Below are 20,791 nucleotides of genomic sequence, written 5' to 3'. Positions count from 1 at the left end.
GCTTCTATTGTTTTTGAGTCTAAGTCCTTGTTTCAATGGTTAAGTCTTTTGTTTTTGGCTAGGGTCTCGAGGCCAATCACATTATACATTACAAGAGCTGCTGCAATACTCATCATTTTTGATACTTCATATCAGATGTGAACATGAACTTCATTCTTTGGTGTATGAAGTCCAAAGTCTGTAAAGTAGAGTCATGTAGAGTATATTTTGTTTTGAATTTCCATACAAACCTTTGAATTTTCCGCCATGTTGCTCTGATTACCCATGATGCAATCAAGAGCGTGTGGTTGCTGTAGGTAACCACGCCTCACTGCTGGTATAAAGCGAGGATCCTGGGGATGGGACACACAAAACGGAAGTGCTACTAACAAAGAAGTCCACAGACCGAAGACGTTTTAGCATGGCAGCCAAGGAGGTTTATTTCGCTTATGGATCCAACATGAATCCGGATAGAATGAGGGAACGGAAAGCCTTTTTTACCTCACGAGTGGGAGCCAAGCTGCTCGACTATAAGTTTAGTTTTTCGTTTAAGAGACCTGATGGTTACGGCTCTGGGAACATCACACCGGAAAAGAATTCGGTAGTGTGTGGAGCTTTGTACATACTCGACAACGGAGGTTTGGATAAATTAGATGTGTTTGAAAAGGTGAAGATGGGCTGCTATCGGCGAGAACAAGTTACAGTGGAAGCTTCGGGTGGGGAGAAAATTGAAGCAACAACGTACATAGTCACGGAACAATTTTATCTGCAGGGGCTGGTGCCTCAGAGAGATTATTTAAACCACTGTTTGTGTGGGAAAGATATTTTGCCAGCAGATTATTTCGAGATGCTTAAGTCCTTTGAAAAAGTGTGCGGAGACTAGAGAAGGATGAAAGAATTTGTTTTCAGTTTTACACCGTTGTTTGTTAAATTTGTTATTACTGTCATGAATAATTCAGTGACGATATCAGCGCGTTTAAAATTAAAAATGAATTGGGTTAAGCTCATTTATCGAAAGCAAAAACAAGATATGAGCGCAAGAATTCGTGTTAATAACTCTAAATTCTAAGCTCGGTTTGGGTGAGTTATATCTGGAGGGACCTGCCATTAGGCTGGTAGGGTCACATTGGGGACTTGTGACCCGAGGTGTGGTCATATGACATCATCATCATACCTTTTTTTATCCTCGGGTTTTAGAGTAGTTTGGTGTAGCTAGTATCTCCAAGGGTTTATCCTCCTAACCGTAATACCACAGAGGATAGACCACAACACCGGGAATTCCATGACCTGCTCTTAGCAAGCAAGGTGTGGGTTCTTTTACATCCCACGACATAGTTATGAACACTGAAGTGTTGCACTGTCTTGTATTTGTTAGACAGGGTCTGAGGTTTGTTGTCCTTATCTGAAAAGAAAATTTGTCAAAAGCAAACGGAGTCTAGAAGTTTTCTGGTATTGGTTTCAGTTTTTCACATTCTTTGGTCTGATTTTCTCCAAAACATTTCCAGAAGTCTCTGACAAAAAAAAAAAAATTGCAAATTTACCCAGAAAATTGAAGCTCATTATTATCCTTTGCCCTCTACCAGAAATTTGTAGTTCATTATTTGTTATTTATCATACATACACGCAGATGGAACAAATTTTTCATGGTGGCATTGCCATCAGAAGGTGGCTACCATCATAAAGCATATTTTGGGCTAAAAAAAATACCTGTGAAATATACAGAAAACAAAAGAGCACAGGTTTTTACACCAAGGTAAACCCAGGGAAGCAGTGTTGACGCAGTGGCGAGAGCACCCACCTCCTACAAGTGAGGCCCAGGATTGATTCCTGGACCCGGCACCATAAATGGGTCAAGTTTGTGTTGGTTCTTTATTCTGCTCTGAGGGTTTTTTTCTGGGTTCTCTGGTTTTCCCCCATCAAAAAAAACCAGCATACAGCTGATTCCAACTGGCTGTAAACTGTGCTCCAAAGTCATACATGAACCGTATAGCCGGAACCGGAGGTGCCATAGTATGCTGTAGGTTTGACCTTGTTGAGCTGTGACATTGCTATACTTGTGATGGCAATTAGCGTGACACTTATTGTTATTATTATTCCTATATTTTCATGTGTTGATGTAGTGAAGCCTGGCATGATCACCCTTGGTTTTTCAACTTATTTATGTCTTGACGTCATTTAGTCCAATTACCAAAATGGAGTGTGCCTGCACATTAATAATTTATAGTTCTGTGTACAACCTCGTTCTCAGGGTCTCCATATCGACAAAGACACCCTGGGAATGAGGTTGGTTCAGAGTGTGTCCTGCTTCTTTTATCTTGATAACTGGCCTGAAATTTTTCATATAAACAGAAGAGAAAAATTTATCCCAGTTTTCTAGGCCCAGAAAAGAAACTTGATGTCCTTGATCTAGGAGACCAGGCCCTGTCTTTAGGGGTGATAATAGGGCCGTTTATGCGAGAGAAAATAAGCCGCGGCTAACTCTGGCCGCGGCTTACATAAGCCGCCAACACCCCGTATAAATGGTACAAAATCTACGTTCACGGCTTTCTCAAGCCGCGTCTTATCCTGGCCTGGGAGTTTATACTCGTATAAATAGTTCCTTTTGCGGATTACGTAAGCCTCGGCCAGAGTTAGCCGCGGCTTATTTTCTCTCGTATAAACGGCCCTATTGCCTTTTTATTGCATAACACAACAGAATCATTCAATGTCTCGAGTCATAATGTACATTGTTCCTAAATGACAATTACTTTTAAAAATTTCAAAGTAAATTATCTTTTTAATTTGAAACTCAAAAACAAGGCAGCAATGGCTTGTGATTTGAATGGATGTCATTTTTAAGGTGTCTTGTGGCCTTCACACAAGGCTAGTAATTTTTGCTAGAATTACTACACCTGTGGTAAGCATTTTTCTTGCTCAGCCCCAAACCATGTGTTATTCTGCATTCCACTTGTAGCACCCAAATTAACCCAGTTAGCAGGACATTGCATACATTGAGTTTGTGTATGTGGCAATTCTGCCATGTACTCAGTTTAACAAAGGGATGTTGATCAGTTTCCAGGACTGACAATCAGGAAATTTTAAATTTCCCATAGAATTGCCCGTATTTTTTTTCCAAAGACACATGTCCGACTGAGCGTAAATATTTCAAGCAATTGTATGGCAAAATTGAAAATTTAGCTGGGCAAATTCTAATGCAGGTGGGATCCACAAATTTTGTCAGTAAAATCCTTTGGTTGACAACTAAAGTTTACTATTCACAAATTTTTCTACATTCAAGGTTTGCTCAAGTTATTTTACTGCAGATTCCCATAGAGCCACTGTTATTTCGATCACATTTGCCTACCCGTCAAGATGGCTTCCAAAACTGTGACAAGGTCTATTATTATAATCCATTCATACACCTAGTTGAAGATAAGCATTTTGGAGCAAAGCTTCTTGTCGAAGAAAACAATCTATGCCTGTGACCATTGATCCTGGCGGTGGGAATCTGGTGCTTTAAACTACTGCACTGCTGTCCCTCCACAACTTAAGGAATGCTGTATGTTAAACCACATAAATTAATAATTTTAATCAATTTAATCTCTACATCAAACTCGAGAATGGCCTGTTACTGGGCAAATCCAAAAGCCGTGAACACTTTGATTTGATTTTGACATTTCCCTTTGTGCAGCAACCAGTCAGAAGCAACATGAAACCAAAAACAAAATTAATTACCATTAGTGGTTGCGGTTTAGCTTTCTCGACCGATTTTCACAGTAAAAGGCCTTTGCTCTTGCTTTGACTATTCACTTGTCTGCCTTTTTAGGACAACCTCTAATTCCTGCAAAGATAATAGTCTTTTTACGTCCTTGTCATTCCTAACAATAGTATTTGGCAATTTTCTGATCCTTTTTATATTGTTGGCTTCAATACATAACTCATCACAGCAAACAGACACGAGATTTTCAAATGTCAAATTGCTTCTGTCCAAATCAACTTCGAGGAAGTCCTCGTCCTCCGAATCTGCAATTCGTAATTTTAAGACCAGCTCTTCTAGTGATTGTACGTGTCCTGTATACGTTTCTGCATTATTGCTCTCATGTCTGTTAAACATAGATGAACACGTAACAGAGGGATCTTGGTTCCTTGCCATAAGGCCACCCTTCTCAAATCCCATTTTTCCAGTGTCTATAAAGTTCTCCGACGTTTCCCGTGCATAGAAAAACTCTGGATTTCGAAGATAATTTGGCACGATCGGCAAAGTTTCGACCTCTGTGTTCAGTTTGACGTTGTCTTCTTCTCCTAGCATCTTTCTGATTTCTTCATCAGTGGCTACCTGTCCTGCAGTTTCGCCTTTCCCTGTAAGAGCCTTCGTATCAACACACTGTTGTAGAAGGTATTTCACTATATTTCTATGGCCTCTCTTCGCTGCCCAGTGCAAAGGAGTCCACCCGTTAACGGCGTTTGCTGCATTAAGATTCACTCCTCTTTCTACAAGTAGTCTAGCATTCTTCTCGTCTCCAATACAGCACATTTCGCGCAATTTTTCTTCCAATTCTCTGTTTACATCCGCCATCTTTGATATAACGGAAACATAACGTAAAACCACTTTTGATTGGCTTCTGTGTGTACACAAGAAACTGTCCAATTGAAATGCTCCATAGAAACGCGTAGACATTTCATATATTTGACTTATAATGAATCCTCCATCGGCCCGAGCAGCTGCCAAGGAGACTAGAACCCACCAAAAGAATAGTTAGAAGGAAAAAAAAAAAAGAATTATTGACAAAAAGAAAAGAAGAGCTCAAGTATAATTTTTAAGACGATAACTTGCATGAGTGGCACTTGCACATTGACGAGCTCGAGCTTGACAAGCAAAGCGCCCCAAGTAAATAAACAATCTCAAGCATTAAACGAAAGTGACATTGATATCATAATTAAAATAGTCTATCAAAAAAGAAATACAACTAATGAGTATAATTAAAGTATATCAGGTGATTGATTGGGTCATTGACATTTGTAGGGTACATTAGATTCACCATATTTGAAAATATATACCTCGCTTAATAAAAACGCTGTACATACATGTGCTTGAATCGTGGGCGTGTAAACAACATGGCCGCTCGCAGACAGAAATCATCATCGAGTACAACTGGTTCAAAATCTATTCTCGGCTCTGCAAGGTCAACGGATGTTGATTTGTAAGTGAAGTTTCAATTGGGGGCTTGCTCGTTATTTCTTTCTAGCCTTTTCGACAAACCCGTTGTCCTTGGGGTTCCACTTCGCGATCTTTTGACTGCTTCCATTTAACAGATTTACGCACGTGGCCTTGCTAAAATGTGAAAATTTGGGCTCATCCCTGGAGTACGAAGAGCCTGTGTGTAAAATAAAAGAAGAACCAAAACAATACATTGAAGGAAACAAAAGGATAAGGACTATAAACCGTAGGCCTCGTCTCACACAGATCGTTCACGTTTATAAGTTCCCTGTGGGACGTTAAAGAACCTACACACTATTCGTGAAGAGTAGGGGATGAAGTTCCCGGTGTTGTGGCTGTCCTTCGTCAGTATTTGGGTGGGTGGGTATAGCAAGTCCACATCAGCTGAATAGCTGCCAATACTTCAACCTGCTTGAACAAATAACAAACAAACAAAGAAAACAAAGAAAAATATATCGATTTGGTTCTGTCTTAAGCCCAGTTTTCTACCCAAGGGTAGAAGCTTATTTGAGCCCACTGACAAGCGAAACTCAATACAATGACAACATTGTTGTTTTCTCCTAAACCTGTCCTCTCCCCTAATACTTCTGTGATCCATACCAAAACCTATCACATCACCCCACCCCCCCCCCCCCCACCCCACATTCAAACGTACAGTGTATTCCGTGGCCATTGCTAAAGACCTACAAGGTACATGTGTATACTTCCTGGTATGGAAGTTACACCCAGAGAAGGGTCGCATGCATGCACACCTCTAGGTTTTCACAGCTGTGCTTATTCAGAGTCCCTCCCAGTTATAAAGATAATATTGGATTTTGTGCATTTGTTTCAGGGAAAAGAAGTTGTTTTCCTGTGATGATCAGTCTGTGTGGAGTCCAAGACCATATACGATATTCAAACTGCTGCTGTCCGCCAGATTTTGTTCTGCTTTTCTCAGTAATATTTCCGACTGTGATGAAACATTCAACTATTGGGAACCAGTAAGAATATTTTTATAAACTTAACATCTTAATAACATGTAGATAGTTTGTGTGTTGCTTTTGAATGTCGGCTGGATCTTTGAATTTTGAATTTTGATTTTTGTTTTTGAATGTCAGCCTGAATTTTTTCCTTTCTATCAAACATCTTATTTCATCTACTTGAATTGTTTCTATCTTCAGAAAGTTCTATAGGTTGGAAAAACACAGGTGTATGAAAGCTTCTCTCTGTGTGGAGAGAATGTGTGACAATGGCTCGACTGTGGTTATGTCTGACCAGGAAACCTCCGATCAAATTTATGCCAACTGGCCCCTACTATGCATGTGCCCCAACTGACATAGTCCCTTTCATTTGCCGGCGTGGTACAGTGGTTAGGGCGTTGGGTTTTTGCATGCAATTGCCCCAGGTTCAAATCCCGCTCTAATCTCTGGTTTGGATTTGTTTCCAGTTGCCCCGGGCTTTAACTCTTCCACACTTTGTAAATAGCCAACTGGTTGCCTCCTGACAATTGACCATTTTCGAAATATCAATATTCAGCTCGATAGTGAAGGCAGAGAGGAAAAAACAATAGAAACAAGTTGCAATGAATGTGAAAGATATTAGCATATCATCCACTTTCCTTTGTCTTTGCCCTCTAAACCTCTCTTTCAAGCTGAATTTAATATATCAAAAAAGGCCTATTGGGGTTCTTAATCATGTTCTGTGAGTATGAATAATAATAATAATAATAATAATAATAATAAAATTGTTGTTACTTTCAGATTATTAAGTGAACTAGCTTGATAGCTGTTAAGTGCACATCCACTATAAAAGCATTAACTTGTTTGCATCTTTTACATTTACAAAGTATCCCAAACCCCCGACGTTGTACAGAGATTCAGGTCCCTTTACGCCAACTATACATTTAAAGCCAAAGTACTCATCCACCAGCTTTCTGATGTTGTTCTTTTTTTATTTACATTCTTTCAAAACCTTAGATGCATTACTTGACGTTTGGTACTGGTTTTCAAACTTGGGAGTATTCACCAAAGTATGCCATCAGGTCTTATGCATATCTTCTTCTACATGCAATCCCCGGAAAACTGCAAATTCAGTTATTTGAAGCCAATAAGGTAATTTTAGAAACAGTGACTTTTTTCTTAATAATCAAGCTGTCATTTAACCCTTTTAGGCCTGAGCCACCCCTTACTGATGAGTAAATCGTCTAGTGGCGTTAGACATTCCAAAATCTATTAAGTTTAACTCCTAGGGATGTTGCTAACAGCCGGCTGCCAGTGAATTTCACTGGCTCGTGGAGAGCTTATCGCCGACTTTTAATACTTAGTAATGAGTGAAACGAAATAACTGTATATTTGAAGTAACACGTGGTAATAATTCAATTTGTCGTTTTGGCAGGTACTGGTGTTTTATTTTCTTCGCTTTGTTTTGTCAATAATATGTGCAGCCTGTGAGACATATTTTTATAGGTATGTCATTCAACCTCTGATTTTCCTGTTACTCTACATGTATAATATTTAAAGAATGCTAAGAGGTATAATAATAATAAATTATTTAATAATAATAATAATAATAATAATAATAATAATAATAACAATTATTATTATTATGTAGTATGTGAGACAATGGTTAACATTATATCAAATTATTCAAATACAAGGTGTTACAAATGAACCCACTGGGAACTCGGAAAAATCCGAGTGGTAGAGCATCCGTACTAGATCACGGAGGGTCGTGGGTTCGAATTCCATCTGGGGCTCGGATTTTTTCCGAGTTCCCAGTGGTTTCAATTGTAACATCTTGTATTTGATATATATTTCATTAGTGTTTATAATAATAAATAGAATATGACATGGCCGGTTGGAGATACGTAATTAATATTTTTCAACACTCGATATCCTCTATGTATACAAAAACTTTGACGAACAGTTCTCACCTGAAAGTAACAGAGCTATGCTTGTTGGGTGGAAGAATGTGTGAATCAAGCAACACAATAGAAGTTTAAGTTACTCTACATGTAAAATAGTGCTGTACTGTCAAATGTGGCTTGCTGAATTGGCCAATCAATGTTCACTTACAACCACCACCACCACCACCGCTATCAATACTACTACTATAGCTGTATCTGAGAGATCCATTAGATTATAAGTATGATGTTGATGATTATAATTATATTATTGTGATAGGAGGAGTGGCAGAAGTAGTAGCAGTGGTATTGTTCATAATAGTTGGGATAGTGGTTGTGGTAGTGGTAGTAGTTGTAGTGGTGGTGGTGGTGGTTGTATTAGTAGTGGGCAGTGGTAGTGGTAGTTGTGGTGGTGATAGTGGTGGTAGTGGTAGTGGTGGTGGTACCAGTGGTAGTGGTGGTGGTGGTGGTGGCAGTGGTAGTGGTGGTGGCAGTGGTAGTGTGTGGTGGTGGTGGCAGTGGTGGTGGTGGTGGCAGTGGTAGTGATAGTGGTGGTGCCAGTGGTAGTGGTGGTGGCAGTGGTAGTGTGTGGTGGTGGTGGTGGCAATGGTAGTGGTGGTGGTGGCAGTGGTAGTGATAGTGGTGGTGCCAGTGATAGTGGTGGTGGCAGTGGTAGTGTGTGGTGGTGGCAGTGGTAGTGGTGGTGGTGGCAGTGGTAGTGATAGTGGTGGTGCCAGTGGTAGTGGTGGTGATGGTGATGGTGGTTGTAGTATACAGGCAGTCAAGCATCCGTGGTCAAGCGTTCCCAACCCCCCTTCTCCCCACGATAAATCAATGTCAACCTTGCCATATGGATTTAGTTCATATTTATATGGAAAAGAAAATGGAAAACTATTTGCATTAGTGTGAAAAGCACCAGTGGTGGTGGTTGTGGTACAGCTATAGTGATGGTGGTGGTAGTGGTAGTATCATTAATAGTTACTGTAAGGAATTTGGACATGTAAGTAATGCTGTTATCCATATTATCTCCTTTAGGGGCATAATGAAACAGTTTGGTAATCATGTTGCCCGGATTGCCATTGTTTTCATGCTTTTTAGTACAGGAATGTTCATTTCTGCTGCTGGTAGGTGTATCCATTGATTATGTCTATGTCAGCTTTTTGCTGTTTGGTAACTGTAATCCATTGTTAAAGAAATTGAATGTGTAGCTTACTTTTTCTGTACTGCTACATGACTTGTATGTATTTTTCTTTTTTAAATTAACTTGTAACTGTTGAGTACGAAATGATAAAGTTGCTGTTGTTGTCTTTTTTCAGCATTTCTTCCCAGCGCATTTGCAATGTACATGGCATACTTATCATATGGTGGTTGGTTTTCCGGAAATTATGCGGTAAGATTGCCAATCAGGTGATTCTTAAAAGCCATTTGTTCAGCATCTTTTCAACCAAGGATAATGTTAGTAGTTCAAAACAGAAGTTTTATTGGACGAGATATACATGCCTGATGCCTACCAATAGAGTTACTACATTGTAGTTATTTTACAAGGAACATGATAATAAATTATAATTACAATAATGCAGTTTTCAAATGACTGTTGAAGTAAGTATGCAATTGAATTATTGCTACGCTTGGTGATTGGTTAAAATCTCGCTCCAGTTTATCAACCAATTGCGACTTGCATGTGCAATTTTTCCTGCACTTTGAACAAGTTACATGGAGTTGCTACAAATTTGGATTGGCTCATTGCGCTGTTCGAACCTTCTTTTGATTGGTCGAAGTACTATTACTTTGTTATTTTGTTTTACGACACTCAATTGAAAACCACTCTATCGTGCTTGAGTGGATTACGTGTTTTGACAATATTTATCGACAGCAGTATGCTTTGAACTCAGGCATCTTATCAAAAGTTGGTGAAATAAGATCATCCAGGTGAAAATGTTCCTGTGCAGGACTGTTGTTGGTTCGGGACATCGACTGACATTTTTACCTCATGAGTGAAAGTCATCCTCAGAGTCAAGTAACATGTCAATTTTTTTGTCGTTGCAGGTTGCAGTATTAGCAACTGCGGCTGGTTCGCTGATTGGCTGGCCATTCAGTGCAGTCCTTGGGTAAATATTTTGAAGGTTTTTTCAAATTTTAATTTCTGGTTGATTTGAATCAAGAACCATAGAGTTGTCCAATACAAGTACAGTGCGTACATGTAATACACGGTTCATGTTTTCTTGTGTAGGGATCACAAGGTGACCCATCCATGACCATGACCTTTACCAGAACCCCAACCAACATGAAGTGCTTACGAAAGGGTTGAAGGGGTTATGTCACGTAAAATGATCATGTACGTTCATGACACAGAAAATGCCCAAAGTTTAGAATGAAACATTGCAATAACCACTTAAATCTGTTGAACAACATAAAAGAAATGCATGGATGGACATAAATGGACAAGATTAAAATGGATTACATTTGGATAATCTTGGAAAAAGTCAGGCTGGTGTTTTTCAAGTTTATGGCAAATTGGTTGGATAAAGGTCATTTTTGCTCAGAATCATTGTTTGTGATGTATTAACCGTTACAACAATTTTATCAGTAAAGGAATTCCACATTACCATTTTCAAGTTGTAAGCTCGTGATTATTAAAGATTTCCCCTAAACACCCTAAAATAACGTGATATAGCCCCTTTAAGCCTTTCCCTTGTAAAAGTGAGACTCAAAGGTTTTGATCTGCCTAACAGCATTGCTGCAGAACTTTGTGACAATCTTGATTATAATGTTCAGAAACCTGGCAACATTTATTGACTAGTGCCCAGTCTATGGATGTACATGTGGCTTTTTGTGGCAATATTACTGTATGTAGGTTAAGTAAAGGATCACTCTGTTCAAACATCCATTGAAGTGCAAGGTCATTTTCATTTGACTCAGTGTCTTCAAGGCCCACATTTGCCAAAATGTCATTGAGGATGTGTGTGTTTTGAGATGCTGTTTTGTCTTAGTTATATGGTACAGTGAGTGTATCTACTTGGCTGTTAATGTTGCCTTGTCTTGTGTAACACAAAATTTGCAATGCTTTAAGATGTGGACCGGTCCTATAATACTAGCAGTTACCGCACTTTGTATTCTCCAGGATATGTGCAAGGATCATTAACAAATAGACTCGTAGCCCACAAGGGCCACGGCTACGGGTCAAGAGCCGATAAGGCGAAGCCGAATGGGCTATTGACCCATGGCCCTTGAGGGCGAAGGGTCTAATTGTTTTAGTATCATCCAACTAGTCTGACAGAAAAGGCAATAATTAAAATAAAGTTAGCAAATGCAAGTTGAAGAAATATTTATTTGGGAATAAAACGAAAGAAAGTGTCACACTTTTTGCTACTCAAGGACTATCGGTAAATATTACTAATAGTCCTCTAGTAGCGTAGCCAATTAAAATGCAGCATTTGTATTAGTCCATTAGTTGGTTGATACTAATTGGTATTAGACCCCACTTCTTATAATTATCACTAATCAGGGTTCTCAATAATGAAGCTGTAACCTGTATCACCTGTTACAGGTGTCACTTTTAAGTTTTATGGCCTTAAACTTGCCCTCGTTAAATAGATCAGTTTGTCAATTACAATGTAGTTGCAGTGTTATGGCTGAACCCTGACTTAATGACCTTCAACCTCTAGCCTGCATGAAATCAAGGCTCAAGAGGTTCACGTAGAGTGCAGTGCTCATTGAATTTGACTTAGCTTGTGCATTCCCTATCAAATGTTTAAGTACCTGGTAATACATGATTCACACAAAGTGACTTTCTATCCTATTCGGTAAAACCTCTTTCTTTATTGGTACATTGTATGTACATGTAATGCAGTGTCTTTGAAGCCGTATACTAGGCTAGGCCACATGTTTTGAAACTCGATAAAACACTGCTGCTCGTTTTTTAACCCCTTGACTCTCAGGAGTGATAAGCATGTAAATTCTCCCCACAATTACATTGAAATGTCAGTCACACAGGTATTGAGAATGAAGATAATCATCAGCTTAAGAGGTGTGATCTTGATATAACACCAAATTCTCATGTCTACCCAACAAAGAAATCTATAGTTACCAATTACTACGGTTACTCAGAGAATGAACATTTTGATCTACGCTTTGGAAGGAAATGGTTGCACATTACATCAAACATGTCGATTAACACTTTGTCTTTTGTTTCAGTGTACCTATTGCTTGGGACATCTTAATGAGACAAGGAAGAGTAGTATATTTTCTAGAATTGTGCCTTATATCATCAATAGTATTTTTGGTGAGTTATATCCTGGAAACAAAAAGTGTAGCCATTAAAGGGTATATATGGGTAGTTTCTCAGTGGCTGTACAATCTGGGTCAAAAGACTTCGGGACACTTGTCAAATTTTGGGAGAAAAGTAGACAATGTTGAAACATGCTAGTGATCAATGAACAGATCTTGACTTTGGAGACTGAAAAGTCAACATTTTTTTTGGGGGGGGGAGGGGGGGGGTGGGGAAAGCAGGAATTGTCCCAACAGTTTTGACCCGGATTGTAGGTACTCTTGAACCGGTGGCCATTGAAGAGTAAAATTGTCTGGCGAAAGAGATGGATTTAAATCCTTAGACATGTAAGTCTCTTTCCTTGGCTGGTAAGGGATATTATTAACACTTCCCTTCATGAGAGGGCCACTGTTGACGAGTAAAATCATCTGGCGTTAGACAGGGTAAAATCTATTGTTCTTACTCCCAGGAGTCAATGGGTTAAAGGGGAGGTTGTTAACGCATTTATTCCTGAACCTTCCCTCCCCACCCCCCTCACTGATAAGTAAAATTGTCTGGCATTAGACAAATCAAAATCTGTTACGTCTAACTCCCAACCCCGAGGGACTTTTTTGTCGCTAACAGCTCGCTGCCATTGAATTTCACTGGCTCATGGAGAGCTTATCACCAGCTGAAATTTGAACAAAGTACCTGGTCTGATTTCAAAGACATGCAGTCCAAAAGAGCTGGGTGAGCTTATTGATGAGCCTGCGTAAGCAAGGCATTCCCACCCCATAATTTCGTTAGTCAAAAATTACATGCATGTCACTCTTGGGCAGGAAAATGTTAAAGAAAATGTATTGAAAAAACGCAACACGGACACATGGAAGATATCAATGAAAATGTTTGTATAATCAATAAATCGATCAACATGGTTTTCCCAAACACCTCTCTTCCACCATCCAAAGTTGAACTGCTAGTCGGCTTTTTTAGAGCCCCTGATGAGTAAAGATTGAATTCGAAAAAGTGGGCTAGCTTGTATAATGATCAGACCAAACTGCTTTCTGTCCAAAATTTTAAGTAAGGTTTTGATGGTGTGCGTTCATCTGTTAGGGTTAGTTGTGCCAAAATGCTTGTTATCATATTAACTAATTTTGATTTTCTTAGGGACCTTTAGTGTATATAGACTCCTTTTACTATGGCAAGACTGTGATAGCACCATTGAGTATAGTGTTGTACAACGTGTTTGGGAAAGGAGGTCCAACTCTCTATGGTGAGATTATTGCAATTGGCTGTTTTTATGCTAGAGACACATAATTTGTCTGGGCGAACTTGGGCAAATATTTTTTCTGCATCTGTCAAGTTCATTTGGTGTAAAGATAGGCATAAGACGTATGCATATGGACAAACTACTACTTTTAAATTAGTATCATCTCTACAAAGACACACTAAACTAGATAATTATTCATCCAGATGCATTATGCATCTTGTGCCGGTCTTTTAATATACTAGACGAATAATTTAACCAGATGCAGAAAAAATGTTTGCCGAAGTTTGTTCCAGATAGATTATGCATCTTATGTACTTTGTCCCATCTTTACACTAAACCGAGTAAGTCTGGCCGGTTTCGGCCGGTTTGGATGTCAAAGGGTTAAAATCACATTCATGTATTCAAAAAAAAAGTCTGTTGGATTTTTAAGGGTTTGTTTAGGAACTAAATTTGATTAAGAGAAGTAAGAAGTGGGGAACAACATGGCTGTACAGCTTACATTGTTTTCATCATAATAGCTCTTCTTTCCTTTAATCCACCCCTCCACAGTGCCCAATTCCCTCCCTCTCTACAGGTCTCTATCCCCAGTGATGACTTTTAAGCGCGGTGGCCTCATGGTTGGTGCACTCGACTCTGGAGCGAGTGGTACGGGACATTGCATTGACTGTTCTTTAGCTTGGATAAGACAGTACTTTACACTCATGGTGCTTCCCTCCACCCAGGTGTTTAAATGGGTACCGGCAAATTTAATGCTGGGGGTAACCCTGCGATGGACTAGTATCCCATCCAGGGGGGAGTAGAAATACTCCTAGTCGCTTCATGCTACAGAAACCGGAATAAACTACGGGCCTAATGGGCCACTGGGCTCATAAGCAGACTTTACCCTTACCATATATCTAAATGTGACACTTCTGTTGTTAGTAATGTGTGTGGCTCTGCCAAGTTTTCTTTGTGATTGTTTTTTTTTTTTGTTTCTTTTACACAGGTGTGGAGCCATGGACTTTTTACTTTCTAAATGGTTTCCTTAATTTCAATGTTGTGTTTCCTCTGGCTCTGTTATCCCTCCCAGTTTGCGTGAGTGTTGTTGTTATGATGTGGTTTAATAATAATTATTATTATTGGTTTACTGAGTCTAAAGTAGTAAGTGAGGAGAGAGTCGAAGTGTGGTCTAAAGATTTGCTCTAAACACCCTATTAATAATAACGTGACATAGCCCCTTAAACCAGTGGTTGATGCTAACCGTTCCTTCAGTAACTCTCCCTAGGCAAGTTTGTACAAAGCTTGGTCGGCATTGACCAGTGTCAAATACCTTGGTAATGTAGAGGATCTGTTCTGAAACACTCCAGAGATTTGTTCTGACCCGTGCAAACAACCACCAATTTTTCTGAAATAACACAAGGGATATATAGTTAGGCAAACCATGTGTCAAGCAATTCAGCCCAGATTGCAATGGGTTTGGGATATCCACCAGCGCACAGGCACTGCTCAATTACACTTGCATTAATTTTATCGTCTTAAAATTTACAGGTTTTTGTCAAGCTGATAATTGTGCAAACACGGCAAAAGAAATGTAAGAGATAAAGCAAGTCATGTAACCATCTTATATTATTTATGTGGCTCTTAGCACTAATTTAAGCTGGAACAAAAGATTCATTAATTATTTAGTTCAATGTTTCATCCCTGGTATTAAAGTGAATTACATGTAGGTTGTGGCCATTTTGGCTACTCGATATATGAAGGGTTTTTCATTTGGAGTCAGTTACACTGTGTGTTTCTTTCAGTTGGACCATCATCTGTTTTACCAGTGTGGCTGACATTATCAGGAATGTTCATTTGGATTTTAATATTCTTTACCAGACCTCACAAGGTAACAAAGTGAACTCAGTATACTCTTCCAAAACAGAAAATATTTATCTAAAGGATCTGAACTGGTATTTTAGAATTAATCAATTTATTACTATCATTATAAATTAATAATAATAATAATGATTATTACTAAGTATTGATTATTGTTGATTAGGCTATAGTCATAATTATTTTGGAATTTCATTCAAGTTTCAATCTTAACCGTGCATTTAATGCAATGACTCATTATTGCTTTTGAATTTCACGTGAACACGTTTATCATCCATGAAAGTACTGTGTTTGATGCACTTGAGAAATAAATCTGACATGATTTTCTGAAATTTATATAAACTCTGAGAAATATGTGCAGGCAAATTTTTCAACTTCCACATGACTTGTATGTACTGTACGCCTCAGTTTAACCAGATCTTAGCTCAAATGAATCATATCCTTGTATCTTTTTGAAATGCTGAAAAAAATTGTTCTGACTTGTCTTTTCTTTGTGATAGCCAAACTCGTTTCCAGGGTCTCTCTTCTCTGCCTTCTTTGTCAGAGAAGAGACACCCTGGGAACGGGGTTGAGTGATTGCATCCGAGAACCAGAGAATGCCAATTATTAAAGTATACTCTTAATATTAGTCAGTTTCCTGTTATTAAATGGGTCATTAAAGTTCTTTAAATTTCAAGTAATGAATAGAAAGCTTAATATTGGTTGAGAAAAGCTTCACACTGGAGGCTATTTGGTGCAAACTTGATAACTTTCCATGTCTTCCAAATGAGGCTTATCAGGTGATGCTACATCCAGTTTCACCCCAAGAATAGTTAAGAGAATGAATGCATGACCTTAATTTTATTAATACGGGAAATTGGTACTGCAACTGCTAAGGTTTGTTTTTTTTCCCTTCTCTAGGAGGAAAGATTTCTGTTTCCAATTTATCCATTTTTCTGTCTGTTTGGAGCTGTAACTGTCACAGAAATACAAGTAAGTTGAAATGCTGAATATACATGAATCAATGATAAAAGTGTATAAAAACACTCCTAAGAGGTGTTGAATATGTAAACTACACTTTAGGTTCATTCCTTCAGCTTGCTTACTGTTAGGACTGCATTTTCAAATGGTGTGACAAAAAAATGGTTACCGACTAAGCACTAAAAGAGTTTATCCAAGACTGTGGATAGCTTCCTGGGAACAATAATATTCAATTCAATTTTGGTAAATTCATTTGTAAATGACACAGTTTCTACATGAAGAAATAAATGAATAGCTCAGTTGGCATGACTAGAAGGCACTTTGCATTATTTTCGTGATCAGTGGTGTTGGTTTAGCATGTGTTTTGTCTAAGGGGAGTGAACTTTTTGTGGTTGTCACTCTCCGCATTGTTTCTTGCTTTTGCAAGATCTGGTAGCAAGAGATGTGATATGATTATATTTTCCCTTTTGGTCTTTTACTACTAAGGAGCCCCGGGGGGAGGGAACTTTGTGTATGAAAAGGCAGGGATGCTCAAGGGGCCGTTTCCTCTCACTCGTGTCTCCAACTTTAACACTAACATTAATTGTCCATAAATGCTGCTCTTTAATATAAAGATAAAAAATGGATTTACCCTATCCTAAAAAATTAATGACACTATTAAACCCACTGACCTTATTTCTAGAAATAGGTACTTGTAGAAATAAGCCATTTTTTTAGTTGTTTGCCCAGTGACCTAGCCTATGAATGGCTGCGAAGCTCCTGGTGACCTTATATAGATACAGACCTCACTGCTTTTATTGGTGTGGTTGTAATTCTAATTACTTTACATGAAAATTAGAAAAGCACAAAGCTTTGTATCAAAACAGGGTTACTGGCAGCCTCGCTTCCATTCTTACGGCAGGTAACTTAGCTATAACTGTAAAAGCGGGACACCTCATGTTGGATATCAAAATTGGGCCAGCATCTGATTTCTTGCATTTCGGACACAAGTGTCTTGGTGGAAGTGGGGCTGACTGTCGTGCATATGTTCCACACATCACATGGACCAAGTTACCTCTTTAAACTTGATTTAAAAGAATTTTCATATTGATATCAGCATTCCCTTTTCTTCCACAGAAACTGTTCCATCACCTCTTCTTTCATGGCAGCAGGCATCATTACTCAGCCTCGTCAACGTGGTTTGCAGTTTCAATCTGTGTTGTGTTTTCGTTGCTGTCTCTTTCCAGATCAAGCGCACTATTTTATGGTAAGTGCCCACTTCCAAGAATAGAAGGAACTCAGAGGTTTAAGGACGGTGCCTACTAATTAAAGATATTTTTGCCCCGGTGTGTGATTATGCTGGAAATGTAGATCTTAACAAGAGTTGTTGAAATCCAAAAAGAATATTGGGGGTAACCACGCATTTTTCAAAGATAATTTATGAATAATATTTGTAAAAAGCTTTAAAATACAAAGCAATGTATGGCGTTCTTTCTCAAATTCAAACCTAATTATCTCTCAAAAATGCATTGTTAGCCCCAATTTTCTTTTTGAATACCAAGAGTACTTACTTAAAGATCTACTTTCTCTGGATAGTTTTAAACCACGCAAAAATATCCCTGTATTAGTAAGCATCGGCGATAGGAAATCCAAGTATCTGGAGATGCGCAGAACGTATGCGCAATAACAATAGTAGGCACCGTCCTTGATATGACATGCAAAAACAGGCTGGCATTGTGACCTTCAACTGCTTGTGATCGTATGATTTTTATACAATGACAACCTGACTGTAAGAGGTTTCTCTTTGTGCTTATAGACTACTTCAACAATTCGGCAGCCATTTTGGTGTCTATTGTTTAAAAAGATATTATGGGATGCTAAGGAGGCAAATAATTAATATGTATTTCCTCACTGGGCTTCCCATAATATCTATTGGAACAACATTCAAAATGGCCTCTGTATCGTCGAAGTAGTCTATTGGTTTGGTTTGAAATGCCACGATGTGCCAGGATGTGTCTCAACTACAGGCTGGGGCACTAATAGTTGTGGACACTGAACAGAAATCAAATTGTAGGTTGGTTTTTAGGAGAGGGGAATACCGGAGTACCCAGAGAAAAACCGCTCGGAGCAGAGAAGCGAACCAACAAATTCAACCTACATGTGATTCCGAGTCTAGGGATCGAGCCCAGGCCACATTGGTGGGAGACGAGTGCTCTCACCACTGCGTCAACGGTGCTCCCTGAGTTTTTCTGTTGATAGGGTAGGCCATTTCCAAGTTTCATGTCTGCCTCTACCTCAAAGTGAGTCTAAGTGCAAAGTTTTTGTTATGAAAATTAGTTTTCTTTTATACGTAAAGTAGAGCTAATTACCATCACAAAAGCTTCGCAATTAGAATCACTTTGAGGAGAAGGCAGACATAAACTCAGAAATGGCTTATTGCATTGCAAAAACGTGTATGCAACCATTTCTCTCATAAGAGTGCCGCTTACAGATTTTACTCTGTCTTAAAACATTTTACTAGTCAATTGGATCTGGTTTATCGTCATCAGCATTCACAACAATTTCCTCGTCATCATCATCTCCCTGTTTCCTCTGTTAGAGCTTAGGAGAATTGTAATTACTTACACATTAGAAATTCAGTGGTTTGGGGGTTGAAATGATACTCAGAATTGGCTGAATGATTTTCATAGGTTATCATGCCCCTTTGGACCTTTATGTCGAGCTGAATCACATGTCATCCACGCTGGAAAATCCCTTTCCTGCAGACAGGCACATTAACCTTTGTGTTGGAAAAGAGTGGTATAGGTTCCCAAGCAGTTTTTTTCTGCCGTCAGAGAGGTGGGTCAAGAATGACTGCTGGGTGATTTTATGTAAATGTAATGTTTAAAATGAGCAGCAGTGTTTTATTGGGTTTAAAAACTAGAGGCGAAGAAAAGTGTTTTTGCACCCGATAAAACACTTTCTGCGAGCTTTTCGAACGGCTTAAAAAACATTCCACGAAAAGCGTGTTCCTCCTAGGGAGTCAAAACAAAGGTTTAAGTTGTGAGAGGAAGATATTAGCAAACAAAAAAACAAACAAGACGGGCCTTATTACTATTCTTTATATAAAGAATTCTAAGAGGAATGTTTTATCGGGTTTAAATCTCATGCACGTGACATTTTATCGATATTTTGATAGGCTGTTAGGATCATGCATTATTAATGATTTTTGAAGAAATAGAAGACTTTACACGTGATTTTAAAACACGAAAAAAGGGATAAGAATCACGTGTCAGTCAATGCAAAATTCATGCAGACCTGTGTGGTGATCTCAACCATTTTAAACCCCCAATGGCAATCTGTCCGGAATTTGTAGGTTTTCTTTCTTGTCTTTTAAGTGCGACCCAGTTGTTAGAACGCTTGCCATGAGATTTGCTATCCCCGGTTCAAGACTCGTCCTGACCATTGGTTGAATTTGTTCCTTTGTAGTCCCTGGTTCAACTTCTCGGCTGCGCTTGTAAATAGCCAACTGTAGCTTGCCTCTGGCCACATAGGCTTCCTAAGTGTTGTTGTTTTATTGGCCCTGAAAAACCTCTATGGGAAGTGGTAAATTCAGTATGTATTTCTCTAAGTGCTTACAGACTAGTTGCTGGTCTGTCTAGCGGACAAATATTGCAGCTATAATTGGCCGCAGCGTTTTGCCATTTTAGTCAATGTACTATTTGAAACTTGATCATGATGGTATTGGGAAGTCAATCAATCTTTACAAAGTACGTGTATCTTTTGTTACAAAACTTTGTATTCAACTTCCTAGTTGTATTCTCCGCGTTCTTATATGATACCATGCCGTTCAACTTTTTCAGACACTACCCTCTGGAATATACTTCCACATATATTACCTGCTTTCTTTATTTGACTGATTTCATCTTGAACTTTTTCATTGCCTTCTTTGATATCTGCCGTCTCTTCTTAAGATCCTTAGTCACTTCTGTCGCTATGGAAATATCTTGTTCGAGTTCCTTTTCTGACGGTTTTGCTGTGACTTTTAATCGCTTTCTTGAATTTTCAACCATGCTTGGATGAATTCAAACAAAATATCCTCTTCTGGAACATTTTCTGCGAGCATCTTCAGCATTGTCTTGTTAAAGGTCACCATATTTTTTCCAGTTGCTTAGCATAATTTTTGCTCCAGGTTATTTTAGGCAACGGTAAAGCTCTTTATGAAGTTAGTTCCTTTTATTAGAGAGATTTAGCAGAGTAATTGCAGAATACCTGGGATGAAAGAGTGACTGCGCGAGTACGCTGTTAAGGTGGCTATGCGGCCCACGCAGCTATGCAACGATCATGGCTTTGGGATGCCTCAATTGGCCACACACTTGTCCGCGCCTACAACTGAGATTATGGTAAACCCGTTTTGTATCTTCCTTTTGCAACGACCGACACGCA

The 20,791-nt window shown here is 38.9% G+C and overlaps 3 protein-coding genes across 3 annotated transcripts in view; 2 read left to right on the top strand and 1 right to left on the bottom strand.

Annotated features, from left to right (window-relative positions):
• Nucleotides 1-322: 322 nt before the first annotated feature.
• LOC137983178 (gamma-glutamylcyclotransferase-like) lies at nucleotides 323-986 on the top strand. The gene has a single exon (XM_068830352.1). The coding sequence runs from the start codon at nucleotides 401-403 to the stop codon at nucleotides 860-862; it is 462 nt and encodes a 153-aa protein (XP_068686453.1). The 5' UTR covers nucleotides 323-400; the 3' UTR covers nucleotides 863-986.
• A 667-nt stretch (nucleotides 987-1,653) lies between these two features.
• On the bottom strand, nucleotides 1,654-4,537 carry LOC137982586 (ankyrin repeat domain-containing protein 40-like). The gene has a single exon (XM_068829699.1). The coding sequence runs from the start codon at nucleotides 4,532-4,534 to the stop codon at nucleotides 3,761-3,763; it is 774 nt and encodes a 257-aa protein (XP_068685800.1). The 5' UTR covers nucleotides 4,535-4,537; the 3' UTR covers nucleotides 1,654-3,760.
• A 522-nt stretch (nucleotides 4,538-5,059) lies between these two features.
• Nucleotides 5,060-20,791, top strand: part of LOC137983274 (alpha-1,2-mannosyltransferase ALG9-like) — a 19,522-nt gene continuing 3,790 nt past the window's right edge. The window contains exons 1-15 of the mRNA XM_068830471.1: nucleotides 5,060-5,159; nucleotides 6,009-6,156; nucleotides 7,132-7,266; nucleotides 7,550-7,620; nucleotides 9,093-9,181; nucleotides 9,374-9,447; nucleotides 10,104-10,165; nucleotides 12,252-12,339; nucleotides 13,471-13,576; nucleotides 14,559-14,647; nucleotides 15,101-15,143; nucleotides 15,355-15,440; nucleotides 16,328-16,399; nucleotides 17,504-17,633; nucleotides 19,057-19,204. Coding sequence (XP_068686572.1) covers nucleotides 5,074-5,159; nucleotides 6,009-6,156; nucleotides 7,132-7,266; nucleotides 7,550-7,620; nucleotides 9,093-9,181; nucleotides 9,374-9,447; nucleotides 10,104-10,165; nucleotides 12,252-12,339; nucleotides 13,471-13,576; nucleotides 14,559-14,647; nucleotides 15,101-15,143; nucleotides 15,355-15,440; nucleotides 16,328-16,399; nucleotides 17,504-17,633; nucleotides 19,057-19,204 — 1,427 coding nt within the window. The 5' untranslated portion in view covers nucleotides 5,060-5,073. The remainder of the gene's footprint in view (nucleotides 5,160-6,008; nucleotides 6,157-7,131; nucleotides 7,267-7,549; nucleotides 7,621-9,092; nucleotides 9,182-9,373; nucleotides 9,448-10,103; nucleotides 10,166-12,251; nucleotides 12,340-13,470; nucleotides 13,577-14,558; nucleotides 14,648-15,100; nucleotides 15,144-15,354; nucleotides 15,441-16,327; nucleotides 16,400-17,503; nucleotides 17,634-19,056; nucleotides 19,205-20,791) is intronic.

This window comes from Montipora foliosa, chromosome 13 (genome assembly GCF_036669935.1).
Source record: "Montipora foliosa isolate CH-2021 chromosome 13, ASM3666993v2, whole genome shotgun sequence".
NCBI lineage: Eukaryota > Metazoa > Cnidaria > Anthozoa > Scleractinia > Acroporidae > Montipora > Montipora foliosa.
Note: the sequence above shows the minus strand (reverse complement) of the source record. Positions and strands in the feature narration are given on the sequence as shown.